Raw genomic sequence first — 22,650 nt, forward strand, 5'->3', positions numbered from 1 at the left:
CTCAGTCTATTCACCTCACTTCAGTCTTTTTATTTCTCCATAATTAGAGTCAAACCCACAGACTGACCAACAAAGTATTCAGTCAAACTGAACTGAACTGATATCAAACATGTATGGACGACAACAACTGCAGCATTTTATCAAACTTTCAAAAACTTTAAGCTTCACTGCTCCGAAATTTTTTTAAATGAAATATAAAATTAGCTGTAGTGTTGTGTTTCTTGCTGAACTTGGTAAAAAACTGAATGTTATCACCATTTCCTGAAAACATGAGCAACACATGCAAGTTGGGGCAGTGTTTGGTCTGTTTTCAAGCCGTAATAACAAGGTTGTCTGGTCACAAAATATCTCAAGTTACAGCTAAACAGTACACTGGAATGTGTTTTAGAAACATACAATGCTGGCCTACAAACCAGTCAAAATCCTACAGTCAATCATCTAAAAACGTTAAGGTCATCAGTTTGATTGACAAGATAAATGGTCTTGGAAAATGTAAAAGAGCGCTGCCCCCCATCCCCCACCACAGTACCAGAGCTGGGGTGAATCTGAGCAGCATGTAGCTGCCTGTCTAAAGATATTGTTAAGGGATCTCTTATCAGACTACACCTCATATATCCAAATAATTTGATTAAAAGGATAATCTTTCAGTAATGTCTGAGTAGGAGCTGGTGCACAGACTTGTGCAGGCAGTGTGTACCGGAGATTGTTTCGTTCCCTTTATGCTCCCAGTTTCCAATTTTAGTAGAGAAGGGAGCACTGAAGATGTTCCTTTTTCTATTTTAAGCCCGATAAAAGGCATATGTTAACTGAAGTATAAATCAAAGGTGCTGCTGCGTCTTTTTGAAGTTATTATAAATTATTTGTTCCTGAGTGGTCAGTGAAACTGTTGTCAGTTTTTGATGCAGGATAAATGTGTTTTATTCTGGTAGTCAGAAGTCACAGTTTATTTTACAGTCAAGTTGGTAAAAGTCTCAATCTGAACTCTACTTCTGCAGGTTGGAGTGGGTGGAGATCATCGAACCGCGCACGCGTGAGCGGATGTACGCCAACCTGCTGACTGGCGAGTGCGTGTGGGACCCTCCGCAGGGTGTTTGTATCAAGCGGACCGGTGACAACCAATGGTGGGAGCTGTTTGATCCCAACACCTCGCGATTCTACTACTACAATGCCTCTACCCAGCGCACAGTGTGGCACCGGCCCCAGGGCTGTGACATTATTCCCCTGGCCAAGTTGCAAACTCTGAAGCAGCACACCGATGGCACTAACCCCCGTTCTGCAGGCGGAGGAGGAGGGAGAACGTCAGCTGACAACAGTCCAGGACGTAACAGCGGAGTCAGCCGAGAGGGAAGCACCTCCTCGTCCCTCGACCAGGAGCTTTCTGAAAAACAGGGCAACAGAGAGGAGGCAGACAGGTAAGATGAGTCACCTAACTTGCAATCAGACTGGTCCAATTTTACATTTACATTTTTACATATCGAAAGTCTGTGTGCAGGTGTACATATTAGGGAAAAAGTAAGCTAAATTAGCAATTTTGTGTAAAAGCGCCATCTAGTGGCAGATTTGCATCAACATTTAGAGACATTTTCAATGGCTGATGTGAAAGAACTGTACCAAGTTTGGTGTTAATAGGAGTAACTGTTGTCAAGATATGCACCACTTCCTGCTGTTCCTGACCACAACATACAGGAAGTTGTTCCCCTTTAATTTGCGCAACATTTTTGTAATTTTGTCACACAGATTTTGTGTGCAAATTTTCTTACAATTCAGACTCAGTGCCTTGAAGGAGTTGGAAAAAGAAGTTATTGCATTTTTTTGCTTGATTTTAGCTTTAAAAAACGAGGGCAGGAATGGGCGTGGCCTATATCATGAAATTCAGCTGAACTCACAGAACGCGAGTAAGTTACTAGCCAAAATGCTATCGCCTTGATAATAGCGTCACCTGCAGGTGGACATGTGATATTTTTGGTGTCTGCTGTGTGTGCAGAACTCTATACCTGCCCTGTAAATGTCACTGTTATGACATGTACGGTACCACTATTTTCTGTGAAATGATAATAATAATAATAATTATTCATTCATTCAGTCCAGTGACCTGATGGTCGTAGGGGGGACTGGAGGGACGCTTCAGCAGCCACTTTATTCCACTGTTCTCGGTCTTGAGTTAATCGGAATAGTTTGTTCATGGCTTGGCCGGTCCACTACAGGATGTTGCTGCTCCAGTTATTTTAAGGCCTTCCCCTTTGTCGTCTACCCTCCAAGGTCCCTTGCATGATGGTCTTGGCAAGGGTGTTGTGGTGGGAAACATGGTCATAACATTGCATTTTCCTCTTCACCATGGCTGAGAGTGGTTCCTGCCTGCCTACTATAGGTATATCCAAACCAGCAGAGACTTGTAGAGCTTGTACTTGATCTTAAAGCTGATGTTGCTTTTCCAGATATTGTTCAGTCTGCTCATTGCTGATGTTGCTGCTGCGATTCGGTTTGGACCTCTTGCTTGCTGTTGCCATCTTTGCACAGAGTTGATCCCAGGTACTTGAAATGGTGCACTTCTTCCAGCTGCTCTCTGTTCATACTGACGGTGGCCTGAGCACCCTGTTTGCTGCTGTTGACCATGATCTTGCTCTTCTCGTACTTGTTGGCTGCTTGTTAGCGTGTTTTCCTAGTACCTTGTCTGCTGTTGCCCTCTACGTGTCTGCAATGTTTTTTGCAATGGTGTTGATATCGTAGTTAATGATGCTCAATACTGCGAACTTGCTGTGGACTTCTGCCTTGAACTATTCAGTTATTCTTGGGTCCAGAAGTCTATCTAGATTGAATCAGATGCTGTTGTTCTTGGGGGTTCACGTGGACTGCCGTTTTAGTTTAAGGGGACATAGCACTAAGTCGTGGTCACTTCCTACGTCTGCACCTGGGTAGGATCTGGTTTTGGCCTTGTTGATGCTTGATAAGAAGCGTTGGAGTGCAAGGACATAATGGATTTGGTTATGAGTGCAGCGGTCCTGAGCATGCCTGTTGTTTTTCTTGATTTCTTGTGGGGATGTAAGGTGTTGGCTAGAGTATGATGGTGTTTCTCAGCAATTTCTAGCAGTCTTTGTCCTCTCTCGTTGTTCTCTCCCCACCCGAATCTGCTAGTAGCCCCTGCCCAGGTGGTATGTGCCTTGGCCTTGGCGTTCCAGTCCCCCTGAATGATGGTGATGTCCTTCTTGGGGATCTTTCCATCACCTCTTCAATCTGCTCATAGAACTCCTGTTTTTGTCATCATAGACAAATGTAGTGGCAGAAGTTTGAATGCCTGTCAAGTTAATTGGTTTTGCTGCTATGCGGATAGAAATCCGCCTGCTTGAGACTGGTGTGCAGCTGGTGGCAGAGAAGCATGTTGTTGGCTTCTTCACAAATCTGAGCGATCCCAGCCCTCTGAGGCTTGGATCCCTAATAAAAATTTGAGGGATTACAATAGGGTTCCCTGTACCGCTGGTACTTTGTTAAAGAAAACCAACTGTTAATCATGAGTCCTACTGAGTTATTGGAGCACAAGATGGTCTTTGCTTAAAAGAACTCAATTAAGATTTAATTCAGGTCCCTGGTGCGTAATATTGGCTTCAGACACAGTTTATTCGTTTTAAGCCAATAACACTAACACGCAAATGCAACAATGCAGTCACATTATTACACCAAGAGTTCTTACTGAAAAAAAAATGTAAAATTTTTATTGCCTTTTATATGGAAGTAAATATGTGTCATCGGATTTGAAACGAAAAAGCCATTGAATTTCTAGCACTGAATATTTGTGCATTGAAATTATGTATCTGAATGTTTTTCAACGCTAAAAATTCAACATGAAAAAAATCAACTGCAAAAATTAAAGTGCAAAAAATTCAGTGTTGACATACAGGAACCCAAGGAAGAGCAATCGATTCTAGATTCAAGATCGTGAGCGTGCGTCAAGCAAGAAGAGCGAGCGCGAGCCCTGAGAAGAGCGAGCGCGAGCCCTGAAAGGCAAGGTGAAAAAAAAACCTACCTATGAGATAGTAACTCTTCCATAGGAGTTACTATCTCATACAGAGAGGATAGTAACTCATATGTGAAGCAGAATTCAACCATATATCTAGTTTGCAAATATGCAAATACACCCTTCTGGTTCCTTGGGTGTTGGTAATCCTAAATGCCATGTGTGACGGTAGCAACATCAACAACAACAAAAACTATTTGAACAACACAATATGCATGAGCAATCAGCATTGACTGTTGCAAAGTGATAGGTGCAAAGCCACTTTATTTTTCTGTAAATGGTCAGAATGAAACTGTTTCTTTCCGTTCTTGTTTCAGTTCCCCTACCATACTCCTCTTATCATCCCGTCCCCTTTATTCTGTTTCTGTCACTCTCCATTAATTTCTGTCCTCTGTCACCTTCAGAGCCCCTGACTCCTCCAAGTATTGGTATCCTAGTTTGCTGTATTTAGCTGCAGTCTGCAGTGATTGGTGGATATGCCTATATGTGGTCTTAATGTCCTGTAAATGCCCTCGTTAATTCAGCGAGAGGACACACGCATACACACGCACACACTGATTGTTCTCTAAAACAAAACTCCTATGTTTATAAATGAGACAGAGCACAGTGGCTACTCATGACTGTAACCTTCATTAAATCACCTGAATCAGCAAACTGCTACTCTATAGCAATACAGACCTCTACACACATCATATTGCTCGGTTGTAACTTCATATTCTGCTCCTATATGAAGGTGATGTCTGGATAATTGGGTACGAAGCCTTGCTTCAACCTTCGTTTTAGCCAGAGTAGCATGTCATCTTTCATCGTTAAACACATTGCAGTGCTAACGCTGTCCGACCTTCTGTTTGAGTATTTAACGTTAGCCTGCCCAACTTTTACATTAACAATAAGTTAGCTATCATTGTTAACAAAAGTCTGATAAAAAAATTACTTGGCCAGGATGAACAGAATCATGTGCATGTATGCACTATATTAAATGTTAGCCTATGAATATGATATCAACCTAAATAATGTAATATCTGGAAGGCAGTCTAGGACCAATGTTATTAAATCACTGCAGCTAAATCTTAGCAACCCCAATCAGCTGTGTATGCTGTCTTGCACACACACCCCATACGTCCATCACAAAAAAAAAGCCCAGAATGATGGCAAATGTTATCCATTTCTGCAGCAACCATATAGAAATAAAAAATCTTAGCAGACTAGTTACAATAAAATAAAATAATAATTCAAAACCCAGCTGATTGCAATTTCAGCTGAAAGCTTAACCAGGTGTCCTGTTTCTAGTCTAGTCACCAAACAGTCAAAATGGGATGCCTGTGAAACATGGGAACAATTTCGAAACATGGATAAAATAAGAGCTAATATTAGAACAGTGATGGTTTACTTTTACACAATAATAATAATAATAATAATACATTCAATTTTTATAGCGCTTTTAAAGGTACTCAAAGTCGCTTAACATAACAGGAATTAGACACACATAAACACAAAATGCAGAAGAAAACAGAACTAAACAGATGAGAGATTCTTGTAAGCTATTTTGAAAAGGTGGGTTTTGAGTTGGTTTTTGAAACCACTTATACTTACTTTTACAATACAGAGATACTTATTTACAGTATGACTGTACTGTACAGTGCAGTGTAAACAATATGAGTGATTATACTATTCACATTGATTGTTTTTAAGGTCAGTGTGTTATGAGTGACAATATATGCTCTCTGAGTGAGAACCGTTGATTTGAGTGAATATTGGAAATTAGTATAACTGTTTGGCTAAGATGCATGGTTCGGATTGCAAAATTCAAGAATTTTCAAAGGTGGAAACTTTCCATTTTACTTATTGTGATTGTTCAATAACATAATTCAAACTTGATAAAGGTCTACTTACGAATAAAATTGTTGAAATGGTATGCTTTTTTAATTGTATTATATTGTTTGTATATGATACAGTTTTTTCCCCATAAATTTCCTTAATTCCCATGTAAAGTTTGTGATTTGGAATATTTCCAAAATTCCCCAGCTCAACTTCCCTTGGAAAGTTTCTGGAAATTGAGCGGACATTTTCCGTCGCTTTGCATGATGGTAATGTAGTTTGTATGTAGAGTTTTTCAAAAGTTGCTTGGGTTTTGACTGATGCTGATTAGTTGGGCTAAAGGAAAAAGCTTTTAGTCTGAAGCATTTTGTGATAGACACAACACAGCCCTATAATGCTTAATTCTCTCTTTCTCTCTATACTCACACACACATGCATATTAACATCCACAAGCACACAAGCACTCCTTTGTTTTAAAATGAGGGTGGCCAAAGTTGCAATCGATGTCACACTTTCCTCCCTTTCAGTCAGTGCAGTTCTTCTTCTTTCTTTTTCTTTTTAAGACTCAGAGGTTGAGGTAGAAAACGTGTTTGTCTCAACACTCGCACAGTGAACTGTTGGCCAATACTATCATATTCTCAAAAGCTTTTTTCCCTTCTGGAGATAAAACACGTTTTATATGTTAAACGTGCTTAAAATTGAACGTTAATATTCAACCACAACGTCAACAAACAAAACAACAACAAAAAAGGAGAGAGAAAGAGAAGAATACAAAATAGGATCCATACCTTGATGTTAAAAAGGCATCTGTTTACTAACCTTTGCTGTGGGTCACAGGACTGGTGAACCCTCACAGCACTCAAACACCTTTTTCACTTAACCCTTAATACGGCACTCATTGAAATACTTGCAAATTCCAAATTTCAACCCTAGAGAATATTGGAGTATATTACATACAGCCAGAATGTGTACAAAAAACATACAGACCCGGGGGAGGGGGGTAATATTATGAGAAAAAAGTTTACGAGATTAAAGTGGCAAATCTACGAGAGAAAAAAATGTGCAGATTTATGAGATTTAAAGTGGTGAATGTGCGAGAAATTTTGTTTTTTACTTTTTTCTCGTAAATCTGCAACTTTTTTGTGCAAATTTGCCACTTTAAATCTCTTAAATATGACTTATTTTCTTGTAGATTTGCCACTTTAAATCTCTTAAATCTGTGACTTTTTTTCTTGGAGATTTGCCACTTTAATTTCGTACATTCGCAACTTTTTTCTCTAAATATTACAAGTCCATGTGGTTCTACGACCTCACAGAGAGACATAGGGACCCAATTTTGATATCCACTGAAGTTACCAAATATAGTTCTTCGCCTGATGAAGGGTTAAAAGATGAGGGTGATGGGCCTCACAGCAGTTTATATACAAAAGTCCACAGCAACAACAGAAAAAAGAAAAGAAAAAAAATGACAGCCATTATGAGGTCTTTAAGTCGTCATTGGTCACAGTTTGTTTAAACGTCTTAATTGAGATCATCAACTGTGCCCTACAAGTCTAACTGCAGTAACTACGCAAAGAGTAACACTGAGAAAAACTGCTTTAAAGTTTTTTTAACTTGCCAGCAAAATGGGTTATATGTAAGTTTGTGATATTGTATACAGTCTATGTATAACACTTATTTCTACATGTATTGATGATGTCACTTTTATGTTAAAAAATCATGATGATTTATTTGACCTTCAACCCAAAAATTGTAGTAACTGCACTCTGGTTTTGCTGTAAAAGGTTCTAATAGTGATGCAAAACCAGAAAGCAGTAACTACAATGTTTTCTTCTTTCAGCTTTTATATTTTGTTTTCAGTGAATAAACATTTTCAAATTGATTTTCTTATGAGTGTATTTAAGTGTTTAACAACTTTATTCAAAGATTTGTGTATTTTAGACTTAATATTATAGAGCAGGCATGTCCAAACTATTCCATAAAGGGCCATGCTGCTGCAGACTTTTGTTCCAACCAATCAAGAACACACCTGATTGGACTGATCAGCTGTTTGAACCCTGAGATCAGTTGATTAAGAAAGGAAAACCTGCAGCCACAAGGCCCTTTCTGGAATAGTTTGGACATGCCTGTTATAGAGTAATGTTATATTTTCGTCATAATATAATTATATCTTACTTTTTTACTTAATCACTATCTAGATAATAATTTCCCTATCAAATAAAATACAAATCTTTACTGTTCACACCGTCTGCTTTGGTTTTATGTTTAAATTTGTATATATCTACAAAGCAGATGCTGGTAAGTGAAGTTACTGCAGTCTGCTTTGGTTTTGAGTTGGATTTTGTAGTTACTGCAAATTTTTACATAATTATTTCTCTGTAATAAAGCAAAATTGAAACCTTAAACGTTGTCACAAGATAAAATAGACATCAAGGAGTTCATTTTTAGTTATAACTCAATTTCGACCAAAATTGTAGTTACTGCAGTTAGGCTTTGTAGGTCAGAACTGTTCTATAATGACTTTTGCTCGTTTTCCCAGAGGTGCATTTCTACAAAACACATCCCTAATCAAAATCAGCCTTAACTTAGAGTGTGTGTGAAAGTCTATTTGAAGAGTCATACATCGACCTTACATCTGATTGGATGTTTTATTTCTCATCACTACAGTGCGGCAGCAGTCGAGCAGCAAATGTTGTGACAATTCTTTCTCTTCAAATCATTGGACATTTTTTGTTGTTGTAGAGTAGCAGAGCCACTGGACTACTGTTGTCAAAGGAAGTCTGTTTAATGATATCAGCCACATTGTGTCCCAAGTTTTTTAGACATCATTTTATCATTAATGTTTTTACTGACTTGCAACAGCTCACTTCTCGTTCATCAACCAGCATAAGGAGGGTAGATGCATGACATACTGGCAAAAGGTTGAGGTAGGGGTGGGCAATATGGCCCTGAAAGATTAACACGATATTTCAGGGCATTTTTTGCGATAACGATATTCTTGACAATATTAAAAAATACTGAAAAATATTATTTTTAGTCTGTATAAATAAAAAATGCAAATCTGAACAGTTGCCAAATACAAAAAAAATGTACTCTTGTCTCTTGAGTATTAGCAAAAACTGTAATTTAGACCGTTATTTTTAGGGTAACTGTGTCATTCATTCACACATCATGGTATTTCTCCATTAACTTTACATGAAAATGTTATATTTTTTACATCAAAACTGTGTGTTTCCTACAGTATATGACAGTAAAAGTTAAAGTTTTGTGCTATGTAATTTGACAGTGTTTTACTATAATTTCTACAAACATTTTTTACAGTGTAGATATCTTTTCAGTAGGTTGAAATGTGACGTTAGTGCAGCACACAGCCGCTACAGTCTAGGTCATTAAATGGGAACCCTTACACCACTACGGCAACAAGTAGGAATGTTGACATTGCATTTTTTTTTCCCATAAAAAAATTACACCGGTGTAATTGTGAACGATACGATATGGCACACCCCTAGGTTGAGGTAATGTAGTTGATTATTACAGATTGCAAAAGGACTATGATAGAAAAATGTTTTTTTTTTAAGTATTGCCTGGATTACCCTGTAGTATGAATGTGACAGACCATTCCTGTGACTCTTAATTAAATCTTTTCTTTACTCTTTTCCTTTCTTTTCTCAGGACTTCTCCCTTCAGGTGGAACACCGGTACAAAGGAGCGAATGCTTATCAAGGTGACAGACAGAGAGCCCAGCTTTTTGGCCCACCAGGGAAATGGTTATTCCCCCTGTGACCCTACCGCTCCTGGTCCTCCTTCTGGAGGGGGCACCACCTCTAGAACCCGTCGTTCTTCTGGAGGAAACCCACCTTCAGAACCTGATGGCTCCCCTGTACTTTATGGAGAGCGACGTCAGTCTCCTTTCCTGAAGCGGGCTGAGCTGGGCGGCACTGGCACCCACCGCCGCTCCTCAGCTGATTCCCAGCCTCCCTCGCCCCGCTACGCCTACGAACCCCCGCTGTACGAGGAGCCGCCGTCTGAGTACCAGCCCCCTCCGATTTACGAGGAGCCTCCCACTGACATGCACCTCTCGGACCCCTCCGCCTTCTACGGCACTGGCAAGTCACCTGGTCGCAAATCTTCAGCCCCTCTTTATCACTCCCCCAAACAGGGCCAGTCGCCCTACGGCCAGCTGGTGCTGACCAGACAGAAGTGTCCAGAGAAGACCCAGAGTCTGGAGTACAGTCCTGTTGGTAAGGAGTACGTCAAACAGCTGGTGTACGTGGAGCAGTCGTCTTCCAGCCCCCGCTTCAAGACGGCTGACCGCCTTCTGCGTTACGGCACTACAGGAGGTTACGGTGGCTCATACGGGGGATCCTATACTCTGCAGCACAGCCAGTCTTTGATCAGGGATCCTCGCCTACTGCTGGATTTCAGTGGGGAGGGTGGAGAGGGAGGCCAGAGGTTGCTATATGAGGATTCCATATCCTGGACGTCTAGTCAGACCCACTCCCTCTCCTCATCCTCGACAGGCGGTCCTGTGGCGTTCTCTCCCGGAGGTAACCGCAAACGTAAGAGCCGCAAGCCGTCCCTTCCCCAGGAGCTCGCACGCTGCGGGGGTCTGGAAGGGGAGCTGGGAGGCACAGCGTCTGAGGCCATGCTGGCCCAGGCTAAGCTGGCGTGGGAGGCCCAGCAGGTGATGAAGCAGAGGAGCAGTTGGGACTCGGGGCAGGGTGGGGGGGCATCCCAGGGCGGTTCCAAAGACGGCTATGAGAGTGACGGGGCAGTGCCTCTTCCATTACCAGGACCAGTGGTGAGGGCGTTCAGTGAAGACGAGGCGCTAGCGCAGAGTGACGGACACCACTGGAAACGCAGCACCTTTGACCGGCTGGGGTTCCCCCAGGCCCTGCTAGAGAAAAGCCTCTCTGTCCAGACCAACCTTGCCTCTCCTGAGCCTTACCTCCACCCCTCACAGGTAAGGCTGCTTACTGGGAGTCTCTATCTACTTTAAGGAAACAGCCAGAACTGGCTCTTGACCAGGAAAACTGGTTCCAGAGTAGCATCAAGGCTTTGCTAGTCTCAAACCACGAACCGCTTGTCGCCAAGTCCAAGGAAAACATTGAGACTGCCATTTTTAAAAACACAGAGTTCACTATGGGCGCAAAATCAAAGCAGTCCATGGAGGAGACAAACTGTCTCCTAGCAGTATGATGCTTGACAAAAGTTACTATGCTTGAAGTTAGCACTAGCATTCCTGAAAAAGCGGAGACAGATACAGAGGTATACAGCGACGTAATGACATGACTGTCTAGCCTGCAGAAAAGCAAACAGGTTTTAAGACGGTTCGTAAATTGAAGCTTGCTAACTTGCCGCTATTATTAATATTAAACATTAATAATAATATTCATAGAAAAAACAAACATTTTCAAGATTATTTTTTTTAACTGTGCAAGGTTGGATTAACCTTCTCACACCACAAATTTAGTAGTGCAGATATTAGTAAGAGGTAACAACAACCATGACTGCATCAGGGAAGTTTATCTATATTGAAATGAATGAAGTTAGTAGGATAGGATTCAATCAGCTACGTGCTTTGTAACAACCAGCTTGCTGGTCCTGAAATAGCTAAATAGACATTATTTGCTTCAACTTAAAGCACATCAAAAGTAGTGCTTCATTTGTGGATCCTGAGCTTAGGGGGGACAAAAAAACTCACGGATTGCATCAAAAATGTGCAGTGCCTCTGCCACACGGGAGCATTTATAACAATCACTCAAAGTCAACTGAAGAACACAAAGGACCAGCTGTTTACAGTGTGCATCTCTCTTCTTTGTTCTCTAAGTGACATGTTGTCGATCTGCTCCATTTCAGCACCGTGGATAGCAGCGCATTTACTCACACACACTTCACCATTTCCAGCACAAATGCCCACTTGTACACTCTGAGGCTTACCAGCATATGCCAAAATACTTTGACACTAGTAGCTTTAAACCACTTCTTTACAGGAAACAAGCTCTAAAGAAGCCTGCACATAATGCCCTCTGTGCTTAAGCCAACTAGTTTGACAAGATCAAAACATATATTCCCAGGTGAATTCACCTCTGGCGACTGAAGCCAAAAATCCACAATAAATGTGCTCTTTTTATTTATGTTGCCTCATCTAGTTTGAGACACATCTATGCTCTGCACAAGGGCTTGAGGTTGCAGTTGGTGATGTGATGAAAGAAATAGGGGCTATTAATAATTTCAAACTCCCCATGGATAAACTGTATGCACTATACAGCACATCCAACAAAAATGAATAAGAGTTAAAAGAATCTGAAGGCAGTTACACATTCAGTTGTATAAAACAGATGGGTAGCATTCAGCTTCAGAACGGTGAAAGCTGTGAGCAGAAGTTACCCTGCCCTATTTAAACACTTCACACAGGCAGCAGAGGAGCCTCACACGACAGCACCACCCATGAGACGCAGCGGTCAGGCCAGACTTCATCATATGCTTCTGTAAACAAGTTAGGACTTGTGTATGATGCAATACAAGAACTGTCAGAACTGTCTCTCAAGCTCCAAAAACAAGACTGCACAATCATAATGGCACATAAAGAAGCCATTTGTCAGGAGATCAGAGTGTTGAAGGCCTGGGCCGTCCCCCAGCTGAGCCACAGGGCTACTGGAGAGAAATGTTTTCAAGGTGTCCCTGGACCACAAGGCGCTGTTTTGGGAGCCTGACAAAGAATTTTGAGAAACACATACTGTCTCACATAAAAAGACAAAACAGGATACAAGAAGTCCATTAAGACTATTTGGAGAAGATGAAGTTAAAAAGACTCTCAGAGCTTTCCATAAGTAAAGTGCAGCAGACTGAATAGGTTATATAATTTTCAATTCTAATAAAATAGTTTTGACTAACAACTTCACAACAGTGTGAACATTTAATGGTAATAGGGAAACATGCCCATCTGTCTGGATCAGTCCCGCCCCGTATATGTGTGTGTGTGTGTGTGTGTGTCGGAGATGTATTTTCCATACAGGTGGGTCAGAATTAATCCACACTGTTGCATACACCAGTAGCTGCGAGCTTTACATTAACAAACAATTAAAGTAATGTGTTAATCCCAAAAAGCTAAACTCTGTACATATATCTATCTTTCCTCCTCTTTCCTTTGTTTTTCCATCCGTCAGTCAGAGGACCTCGGAGCCTGTGCCCAGTTTGAGGCCAGTCGAAATATGAGGAATATGATGCCGAGCGCCAGCTGCGGCATTTTCCCAGAATTCACCCTGAGAAAGCCTTCCTCAGAGACTGACATCGAAAACTGGGCGTCCAAGCACTTCAACAAACACACACAGGTGGTCAAGAGCATGTGTTTATCTGAAATTGGTTGACTTTTGTTGGTATTTCTGTCTTCATTATCTATAAAATTGTCTCCAAATGGGAAATATCTTGAAATAGTTTATTCTTATGTGTGGTCAAGACGTTACACCTATCTGAGCTCCTTCTTATTGAGTTTCAACATTTCAGCTCATATGTGACATACTGTGGGTTGATGTTGACCCTGATGTAGAAAGGGCAATACAAACAGCGGTAACACTTTATATTAAGGTCCTTGTAACAACCATTATTTAACAAGTAATAAGGCCCTTGTAAGTCCTTACAAGATGCTTATAAACATTATTGTGTGTTTATAAGCTTATATAAGTGTTAATAATGGCATTACAAACACCCATGACCCACCCATTATGTCTTTGCCATGCCTTTATTAATCTTATTTTGTTTGCTTATTGATATTAAAATATACTTTATTGCTCATCTATTATAAGTTAACTATCAGTTAACTATGCTTTTTGCAACTACCGGATCTAAAATGAGAACAATGCCTTATTACTTGTTAATTAATGGTTATTAAGGACCTTATTATAAAGCTTTACCCAGACAGCTTCTAAGAAGTACAAGTACGCAAGAGAAGGTAACGCTACGCAGAGTAAAAAGATTGAACTGCGTTGTGGGACCACAGCGGACCACTTTGAGCATCGCCGATAAGGAGTCAGTTTTAGCGTAGCCCCTAGCCTCAGTGGCGGTTCTAGACCAATTTTACTGACGGGGCCAAGGAGGGGCCAGTGTTTAATCAGAGGGGCACATTAAAAATCGTCAAAATGATATTTAAGCATTCAAAACCTTTATTTTAGCTAAAAGTCTCATATTTGGAAGAACTACATTGATTGAAGCAATGAGACTTACCAACATTAACAGTTATTTTTGTACGACAATGACAATTCTCATTTTTGTGCACAATTACTTTTTTTTTATTTTGAAAGTGCAGTACAGTGAGAATGATCTTTATATTTAGCTTTTATTGCACAATTAAACTATTATACGATGTACACATTCTGGGTCTGTGTTCTGGGTTCTGGGTTTGTGTTCAATGAGATATTGTTTGAACAAAAAATAGGTAAGAATTGTTCCGTCGTTCATCGTTATAAATTGATTTTTTTTTAAATTAATTTGACACAGGGGCCACAGCAGGGGCCGAGGGCTTCTTCACAGGGGCAGTGGCCCCTGTAGGCCCCTGTGTAGAACCGCCACTGCCTAGCCTTCCTCCGTTCCCTGCCTATATGGTCTTGATGCTGCCTGCAAGCACTTCCGGTCGGTAACAGTAACAGGAGAAGAGAGGAGACCAAATAATGTTCATAGGAAAAAAACAAGCTAAATTAAAAACGTTGCTTTGCATGGCCATTAGCGCTGATTTTGAATGGTAATTCTTGAGTTTGAAGAGGCAGTTGCAGATCAAATATAAAAACTTTTTACAGTCAAACCCTTGTACGTGTGTTTTGAGTGTTCCTCTCATCGTCCTCTCTCTCCCACACTGGGTGTAAGATATTTAAAGTATTTTTATATTTATATAAATATTTAACCCATTTAAGCCGGGAAAGCATTACCGCATTTCTACCATACCAAACCGGGGGCGCTGTTGAGTTATTCTACCATTAAAGCATGGAAAGCGGATACATTGTTTTGTAGTATTTGTAGTTTTTTTCCACCTATTTTCGGTCTCTTGGCCAATGAAATGCATCAGAATAGATGTGGGAGTGTCGCAATGCAACACGTTGGTTTTTAAAAAAAAACTTTATTGAAGGTTTGGACAAATAAACTCAACTTCTCATGAAAGCCACATGTATAAGCTCTCAAATTTCATTTCTATCTGCTACAGAGGCTGAAAAATCTATTATTTAGTAGGAAGCGTTGACACTTCTGTCGAATTTCCAGAAAAACTTCAGGGGTTATTTTAAAATCGTCCATAGGTTTTACAGCCATTTTTTCAATGCGTTTTAGGCCTAAATGGGTTAAATGGCCCTGGTAAATCAAAGTTTTATAAAAATCTTGTCATTACATAAAAACAGACTGCAAATGATTTGCCGTTTGACTTAATGTCATGCAACTCGTTGTTCACATGCATATTGATCACATATTATTGTGCATTTCTTTGACTGCAATCTTCAACTGTACATACAGTTTGGATTTTATATATTAGCATGAGAAAATGCAAGCAATGTTAAAAAAGAAAGATAGAATGGCAGTTGCCCTTCCAGTGTTTCTCTGGTACTCTTCTAATCCTCTGTTGTTTTTCTCAGGGTCTGTTCAGAAGAAAGGTGTCTATTGCTAACATGCTAGCCTGGAGCAGTGAGCCAATCAAGAAACCCATGATTGTGACATCAGACCGCACCGTAAAGAGGGAAGCAGTAGACATCTTTAAGCTCATTCAGACCTTCATGGGAGACCGTCGCTCCAAGTGTGACTCTCTCTCTGTTGCTCTAGAGGTCAGTGGGTCATTTTGTGTCTTTTTTGGTTATTTTGTGTCTTTTTTGGTCATTTTGTGTCTTTTTTGGTCAATTTGTCTTTTTATTGGTCATTTTGTGTCTTTTTTGGTCATTTTTTGTCTTTTTTTGGTAATTTGTGTCTTTTTTTTTGTCAATTTGTGTCTTTTTTGGGTCATTTTGTGTCTTTTTTTGATCATTTTGTGGTCAATTTGTGTCTGCTTTGGTCATTTTGTTTCTTTTTTTGGTCATTTTGTTTCTTTTTTGGGTGATCAGTTAACAAAAATGTTTTTTCAATTCTAGTTTTCGTTATTTTGTTAGTTTCCGTTAACTATAATAATCTTGCTGTGAATACAGCATTAACATTTTATTACCTTATCATTTGACATGATATGTGTTCGTAAACAGTTGCACATTGGCAAATCCAGCAGGAGCAGAGCAACATTTTTATCCGTTTTGAGTTGAATGTGTGCCCTCCTTATGAATGTATGTCTAATTTTCACTCTGCTTTCAGTTTTCCGTCTCTGCCAACTGCTGAGAAAAATATCTGTCTTTTAGCTACTAAATGCCCTACTACTTTCACCAGCAAGTCTCAAACTGTGTCCATTTGCTGTTTGTCTCTGTCAGATTGTGGTGCGCGGGTGGAGTAACCAGGGTCTGCGTGATGAACTCTACATCCAGCTGTGTCGTCAAACAACAGAGAACTTCCGGTATGACAGTCTGGAGCGAGGATGGGAGCTCATGGCCATCTGTTTAGCATTTTTCCCCCCCACACCTCGCTTTCACACCTACCTGGAGGGCTACATCTGCAGACACATGGACCCTCTCAACGACACCAAGGGTAAGGCATCAACACAAGTAATATAGGATTACAGTGACGTTTGACTTGTGACTTACAGTAACCTCTAAATCAGTGATTCCCAACCATTTTCTTGAGGGACCCACATTTTTACCATCGTAAACTTATATAGATGTATATATTTAACCCATTAGATTTATTACACCCCTTAAAATTAAGAGGGCTTTGCGACCCCCCGTGGATCTTTGGCGCCCCTTGGGGGGGTCGGGCCCCCCCAGTTGGGAATCACTGCTCTACATAACGTTAGATGTCTGTTCATCCACTGCCATGGACTTCAGTTATGATATTCATGGTCTCCAGAGGATCTTATAACCAGAATCCTCCCTAACTTGAGGGCTTACGTGCTGCATGATGTCCTGTGTTAATTGACTTGACCAAAAATAGGCATGTACACATAACTTTGGACTAGAATTAGAGTTTTTACCATTATTATATATATTTTTTTTAAATACACAGGTTGTACTTTTTCCATATTTCACTCCTCCATGAGCAAGAAAAACTCAAATAACTTTACTAACGAAGTAAGCATGATGTCTGAAGTAATCCTTCACATTTTAAGAGTCATTGCACTGTGTGCTATAAAAATACTACAGCTAGTTCTTTACTAAAGAACTGTTTCTTTAACCCCATTGTACACAGAATTGGGCTTGAGTAGCGATAGCAATAGATGCCACATAGAATATTAACTAAGATTAAAAGATTCACTTTAAATGCAGCTTATAAAATGTTCTAGTGATCATGAATCTGTATTTAAATTAAGTAATTTAATCAATTAATTAAAACTATTAAGGTGTATAAGGTTGTAGAAAATCACGGTTTGACTATCTGAAGTCCATTTCCATCCTCAATTATGGCCCATAAGTTGTTGTGTTTTTGTGTTGATACCATTTGTTCAACACATTTGGTGCTGAATTTTAACATTTGTTTAATATAAAAAATGTTTTGTAAATTGCTGAGAAGCCCCCCTTTTTATAAGGCTGTGCTTATCCTGGAGGTCATAACAAGTCATTTTGTACAGTGGGGTCAAGTTTAAAGAAATTATCTCACTGCAATGCAATCACTACTTTGGGGACTAACATCTTCACACATGAATAAGATTGGGCTCATTGTTGTATTACCTATAACCTAGCAGCTTTGAGTATGACAGTATTTAGGGACTGATTGGCCGAAAGTTAATTAACCTGAATTAAGTGGTAATGTGTTGAACCAGTATACTGTATGTATGCAAAAATGTCACAGCAGGACATTTTCTTTTCTGTTTCTCCAGGAGTGGCCATTAGCAGCTATGCTAAATACTGTTACAGGAAACTGACAAAAGCTGCTCTGACTGGTGCCAAAAAGGTAAGCAGCTTTCTGTCTTAATGTTGTTTCTGCTAAGATAAAATGGCAAAGCTCATTCTGTAAATTTAAAGGCTGTTGTTACTGAATATTTTCTTACGGTCATAAAAAAACAACAACTTACAATTCGTCCATCAGCCAGAACCCCGAAATATGGCTGTCCTACCAATTTAGAGGGACCATTTCTCGTTGTGATTTTTTAAAAGGTCCATGTCCCTAGTGTTGAAAAATGTGTAATAGCATTGCAGCAATGGAAGTTTTCTATTTTTTTTATTTATTTAGCCAGTACAAGGCAAAATAATGGTGGAATTGACTGGTGGCCTGGCAGGAGCTCCAGATAGGCTTCACAAACTTTAAATCTTGCCTCCAACCGCACTCTCTAAAACAGTCCCACCTTTACATTCAAATCTACATTTAGATTGAATTTTGAGAACTGTACTTTTAGTCTTCACTCTGACGCTATTGTTTCTCTCAGTTCGCTGCTGCAGAATGCGCGCTGATGGCTCTAGGGATGGGAGGGATATGTCCCCAGATTCATAGTGATCCCGATCTGTCCCCCCACTTTCAGCGACAAACATCGTCGGTAAAACAGAGGATCAATGTTCCGTTAGTTAGACTTTTTACATTAAAGCACACAGCTTCTAATGGTGCGTTCAAGGTCTACACGAATGTCAGAATTTTCAACGTTGTTCCGAGCTCCAAGTTCCGACTTTCAGTGTTAATATAACACACCATAAGGCGTTACGGTAAGAACGTGTTAGACCCGCCTTCAAAATAAAAGCAAACACATGTAGCTTTCAAAATAAGAGCACATGGATGTGTTAGCAGAGTCCACCACAGAATTTGCAAAAAGACTGTCAAAATATGATGCCTTGAATTAAACATATAAGAACCCTTATTATCCTTTACAATAATTCATTAAAAATATACAATGATTAAGATGGAATAGTGGCATAAGGATGTGTGAGATGCCACCAAATTCAGGCTTTTAGGGCAAAAATGTTCTCCCCCATGACCCCCATACTTTGTTTGGGTCCCCCCATCAAAGTCTCAGAAAATCCTCACACACAACAAAATTGCCCAGCAGTATGTTGTCAGGGTAATGGAAGGAGGAGAGATGTTTTTGGGTCTTTCATTGAGTCAGCTTCAAGTCAGTAAGTTTGTTTGGCTGCACTGGGAATTTCATGTACAAACTTCTTTTATGTATATGTTAGTTGTTGTTTACACTAAAGAAATAATTTGGTGAGCTTCGCCCCCCCAGTTCAAAAATCCCATCTGCGTCCCTGGCTGCGGGTTCAATCACAAAACACAATACCACTGACACAACCAGCCACACTTAATGCATGGATCCAACTTACGTCTTACACTGCTTTCCTGTGAGACGGATGAGCAGCTGCATCTTCCGAACGAACCAACACACTGAGAGGGAAATGTGAACGGCCATACATGCATAAATGCTCGCATACCTGTTGACTCTCCTTCTTGCCGGCGATGTACAGCTGAATCCCGGCCTGTCTCCACGCACCATCGGTAGACTCTGACTGCGACATTCTTCAATCAAAGAACATTCGGTACTCTCCAATCAAGGCGCCACTAGCCTTCAGGGATGGTCAACTCCGCAGCTCAACCACGAACCCTGAATCACGACCATCAAAAAACACTTGAATGTCTTTTTTTTTTTTTTAAATATGAGGATTGTTGGTTGCAGCCTCCTTCAACATGTCCCAGCTTTTGAACCCAAAACATCCTGTAATGCTGACACAGATCCCTCAGGCCAGACCCTCCACCATCTGTCATTCCAGGCAAGATGTTTGAGCCTGCAGCCCCAGAGCATAGTGTGCAAGTTAACAAAGTCAGGCAACAGTTTAATGAGTCCTGAGTGGAAAATTTTGGTTCATCATGATATATGTAAAACATTCGGTTCTAGTCAAGAGGATTCTACTCAACTTATTTTTTTGTACCAACTGTGGGCTAACTGTCTGTAAAGAGCTCTTTAGTTTCCAGTCAGCAAGTCATGTCCATTGGTGTTGCCCTTTGACTCAGTGTTAATGAGGGTGTCTCCCTCCCACATCATCATTTCTGTCCCCATTTTGAGAGAGACACCAGAATATCATATGGATTATTCTTCTGGCTGCTGGGCAAAACTGACAGCTGCGACACTGGTTATTTGTCATTGATCTACCCAACCCTGGAGAAACTTATCTGTTCCAAAGTGCTCCCTTTAGTTCAATCCCCCTGGAAGATAGTGTTAAAGGATTCCCCCCTTACAGGCTAGGGGGCTGTTGAAACCACATGTCAATCACTGGGACCCGGGGTCCTTGGCAGAGGTTAGGGCACATAAATGTGCTTGGAAGAAAAAACATATCTTTGTCTTGTCAGATAACACTTTAGTTTACAGTCACAGTTTATCATGTAGATAGATAGATAGATAGATAGATGGATGGATGGATGGATGGATGGATACCAGAATCCCAAGATGGGAAATTACAGTGTAGAAGCAGCATTACACACAGAGACAATGACAACACAATTAAATAAAAAGAACAACCTAGGCATACTTCAAGCAATAAAATATAAAATACAATAAAATGTATTGTAAAAATAAAGTGCCTGTGATCTATTTTCTATTTTCTGATCATTTCGAACGACATACTAAAGTATTACTTTTTTTGAGGGGGTCATTTTTGGACATCCCATAATATGGTATTTTTGCTGTTTTTGGAGAAATTATACCACCACATGTATAGTAGTATAATTGGGCCATTTTAAGCATTTTAGGCATTTTAAAATTTGACTTTGTTTGACAAAATTCAACATGACTTTGACTATGACGTTACGTTTTTATAGTGCTATATATATGTTATGTGTGTGTGTGTGTGTGTGTGTGTTTGTGTGTGTTCTTGTACTTCCTACAAAATGAGGACCAGAACACGTTTTTACCAACAGAGTGAGGACATTTTTGCAAAGTGAGGACATTTCGGCCGGTCCTCACTTCTTTAAAGGCTTTTTTGAGATTTCAGACTTTGTTTTAAGGGTTAAGGTTACATGATACTGATAATTAACTGAAACTGTATTGTGTGGTAACAAAACTAACTAAAGTTATAGTGTCAACTTTTTTCATACATAATGAAGATTGATCAGGCAAAGGAAATAAAGGCAAAATTTACTGTGACCTCTTTTAATCTCCCACCCAACAAATACCCCATTACAAAAAACTAAAACTAATACAAAACTAAAGCATTTCAAAAAAATAAATACTAAACTAAAACTAGCAAACTCACTCTAAAAACTAATTAAAACTAACTGAATTTGAAAACAAAAATTCACAACAAAATTAAAACTAAAACTAATGAAAAATCCCAAACTATTATAACCTTGCAAGGGAATTCACTATTACAATGAGGGCCCTCACAAAGATAGAGGTACAAGACTGTGTGAGTGTGTGTGTGAGAGTTACCTGTAGGAAGTGGATGAGGTAGCAGAGCACCAGTTTGTTGATGTGTTGCAGACCCAGCACCACATTGCATGTGTGTCTGTGTTGGCAGGCAGCAGCAGCAGTTAGCTTGGCTCAGGGTCTGTGTAGCATGTAGTGCCAGAATCTCAGCAGGTCACTGACAGAGATCATTTGCCACTTTTAGGACTCCACAGTGTTTGACTGGTGTTAGCCTGCTAACCTCTAGCAGCACATTAATAAGCTGTAATAAGTGTGTCCTGTGGATGGACAAATGTTTTTCTCACTAACATCTGATCACTTGGTTGTCCTCTCCTCCCACTGCTTTCTGACCCATATCTTTCAAGTACACAAGATGCCCTTGTAATAACATTAACTCCTGCGTCTGTGTTCCTGTGTGTGTGTGTGTGTGTGTGTGTGTGTGTGTCTTTAGGGCCTGCAGAAGCCATGTATAGAGGAGATCAAGCATGCCAGGAATGCCATCTTCAGTCCCTCCATGTTTGGGTCCTCCCTGGACGAGGTAATGGCGCTCCAGAAGGAGCGGTACCCAGACAGCCAGCTCCCCTGGGTGCAGACTCGTCTCTCTGAAGAGGTTTTAGGTCTCAATGGAGACCAGACAGAAGGTATATTCAGGTGAGTGCAGATGGGAGCAGAAGCAACTGTGAATAGAACAGAAAAGAGGGCTGCGGAAGGGAGGACACTATAGGTCAGGGATGGGCAACTGGAGGCCCGGGGGACATGCATTTGAGCATGAAATCTTAAAAGTGCAGTGTAAAAATGCACAAAATTACTTCTTGCAATTAATGTTGGTCTGCTGTTCTTGTACTGAAAAAAAAGAAACCACAGTAAGTGGTTATTTTTTATTTGCTTCAAACCTTTTGTATTCCTATTTATACTGTTAAACATGCATTTGAGCATGAAATATGTTAAGTTACTGCACTGTAAACATATTTAAAATCACAGTTTCATTATATCTGGTTAAGTGCACGGTCCTATATGTGGCCCTGTGGTAGTGGCCATGAAAAACGGTGGCCCCCTCCAGCATTTAAGTTGCCCATCCCTGCTATAGGTCTTTATCTGGAAATCAGATCTCAGTGAAGTAAAGTAATGATATGAAGTCAGAAGAGTATCTTCTGGTTTCTTACAAGCACAATCAAAATGTACTCTGTTGCTGGAGCCTCATGAAGGATGCTTTCCCTTGATTATATGACAGAATTCACTCATAAATAGTTCTGCTGCTTTTTTTTATAATGTCCTGCAGTGCATAAGCATAGAATGAGAAGTAATTTAGTTTACGTTTTTGTCCATGCAGTTTTCATAAATGAACCTTAAATTTATGGAGCAAAAGTGCTGCTCTGATTATTATCGTGGCTGTACA

General features: G+C 40.2%; 1 protein-coding gene across 1 annotated transcript in view; it reads left to right on the forward strand.

The window, feature by feature from the left end:
• The window catches only part of arhgap39 (Rho GTPase activating protein 39), a 65,214-nt gene that overhangs the window by 35,901 nt on the left and 6,663 nt on the right, over nucleotides 1-22,650 (forward strand). Inside the window, exons 2-8 of the mRNA XM_059341631.1 lie at nucleotides 996-1,412; nucleotides 9,500-10,790; nucleotides 12,997-13,161; nucleotides 15,442-15,627; nucleotides 16,252-16,465; nucleotides 17,751-17,824; nucleotides 21,706-21,905. Coding sequence (XP_059197614.1) covers nucleotides 996-1,412; nucleotides 9,500-10,790; nucleotides 12,997-13,161; nucleotides 15,442-15,627; nucleotides 16,252-16,465; nucleotides 17,751-17,824; nucleotides 21,706-21,905 — 2,547 coding nt within the window. The remainder of the gene's footprint in view (nucleotides 1-995; nucleotides 1,413-9,499; nucleotides 10,791-12,996; nucleotides 13,162-15,441; nucleotides 15,628-16,251; nucleotides 16,466-17,750; nucleotides 17,825-21,705; nucleotides 21,906-22,650) is intronic.

This window comes from Centropristis striata, chromosome 9 (genome assembly GCF_030273125.1).
Source record: "Centropristis striata isolate RG_2023a ecotype Rhode Island chromosome 9, C.striata_1.0, whole genome shotgun sequence".
In the NCBI taxonomy this organism is placed as follows: domain Eukaryota; kingdom Metazoa; phylum Chordata; class Actinopteri; order Perciformes; family Serranidae; genus Centropristis; species Centropristis striata.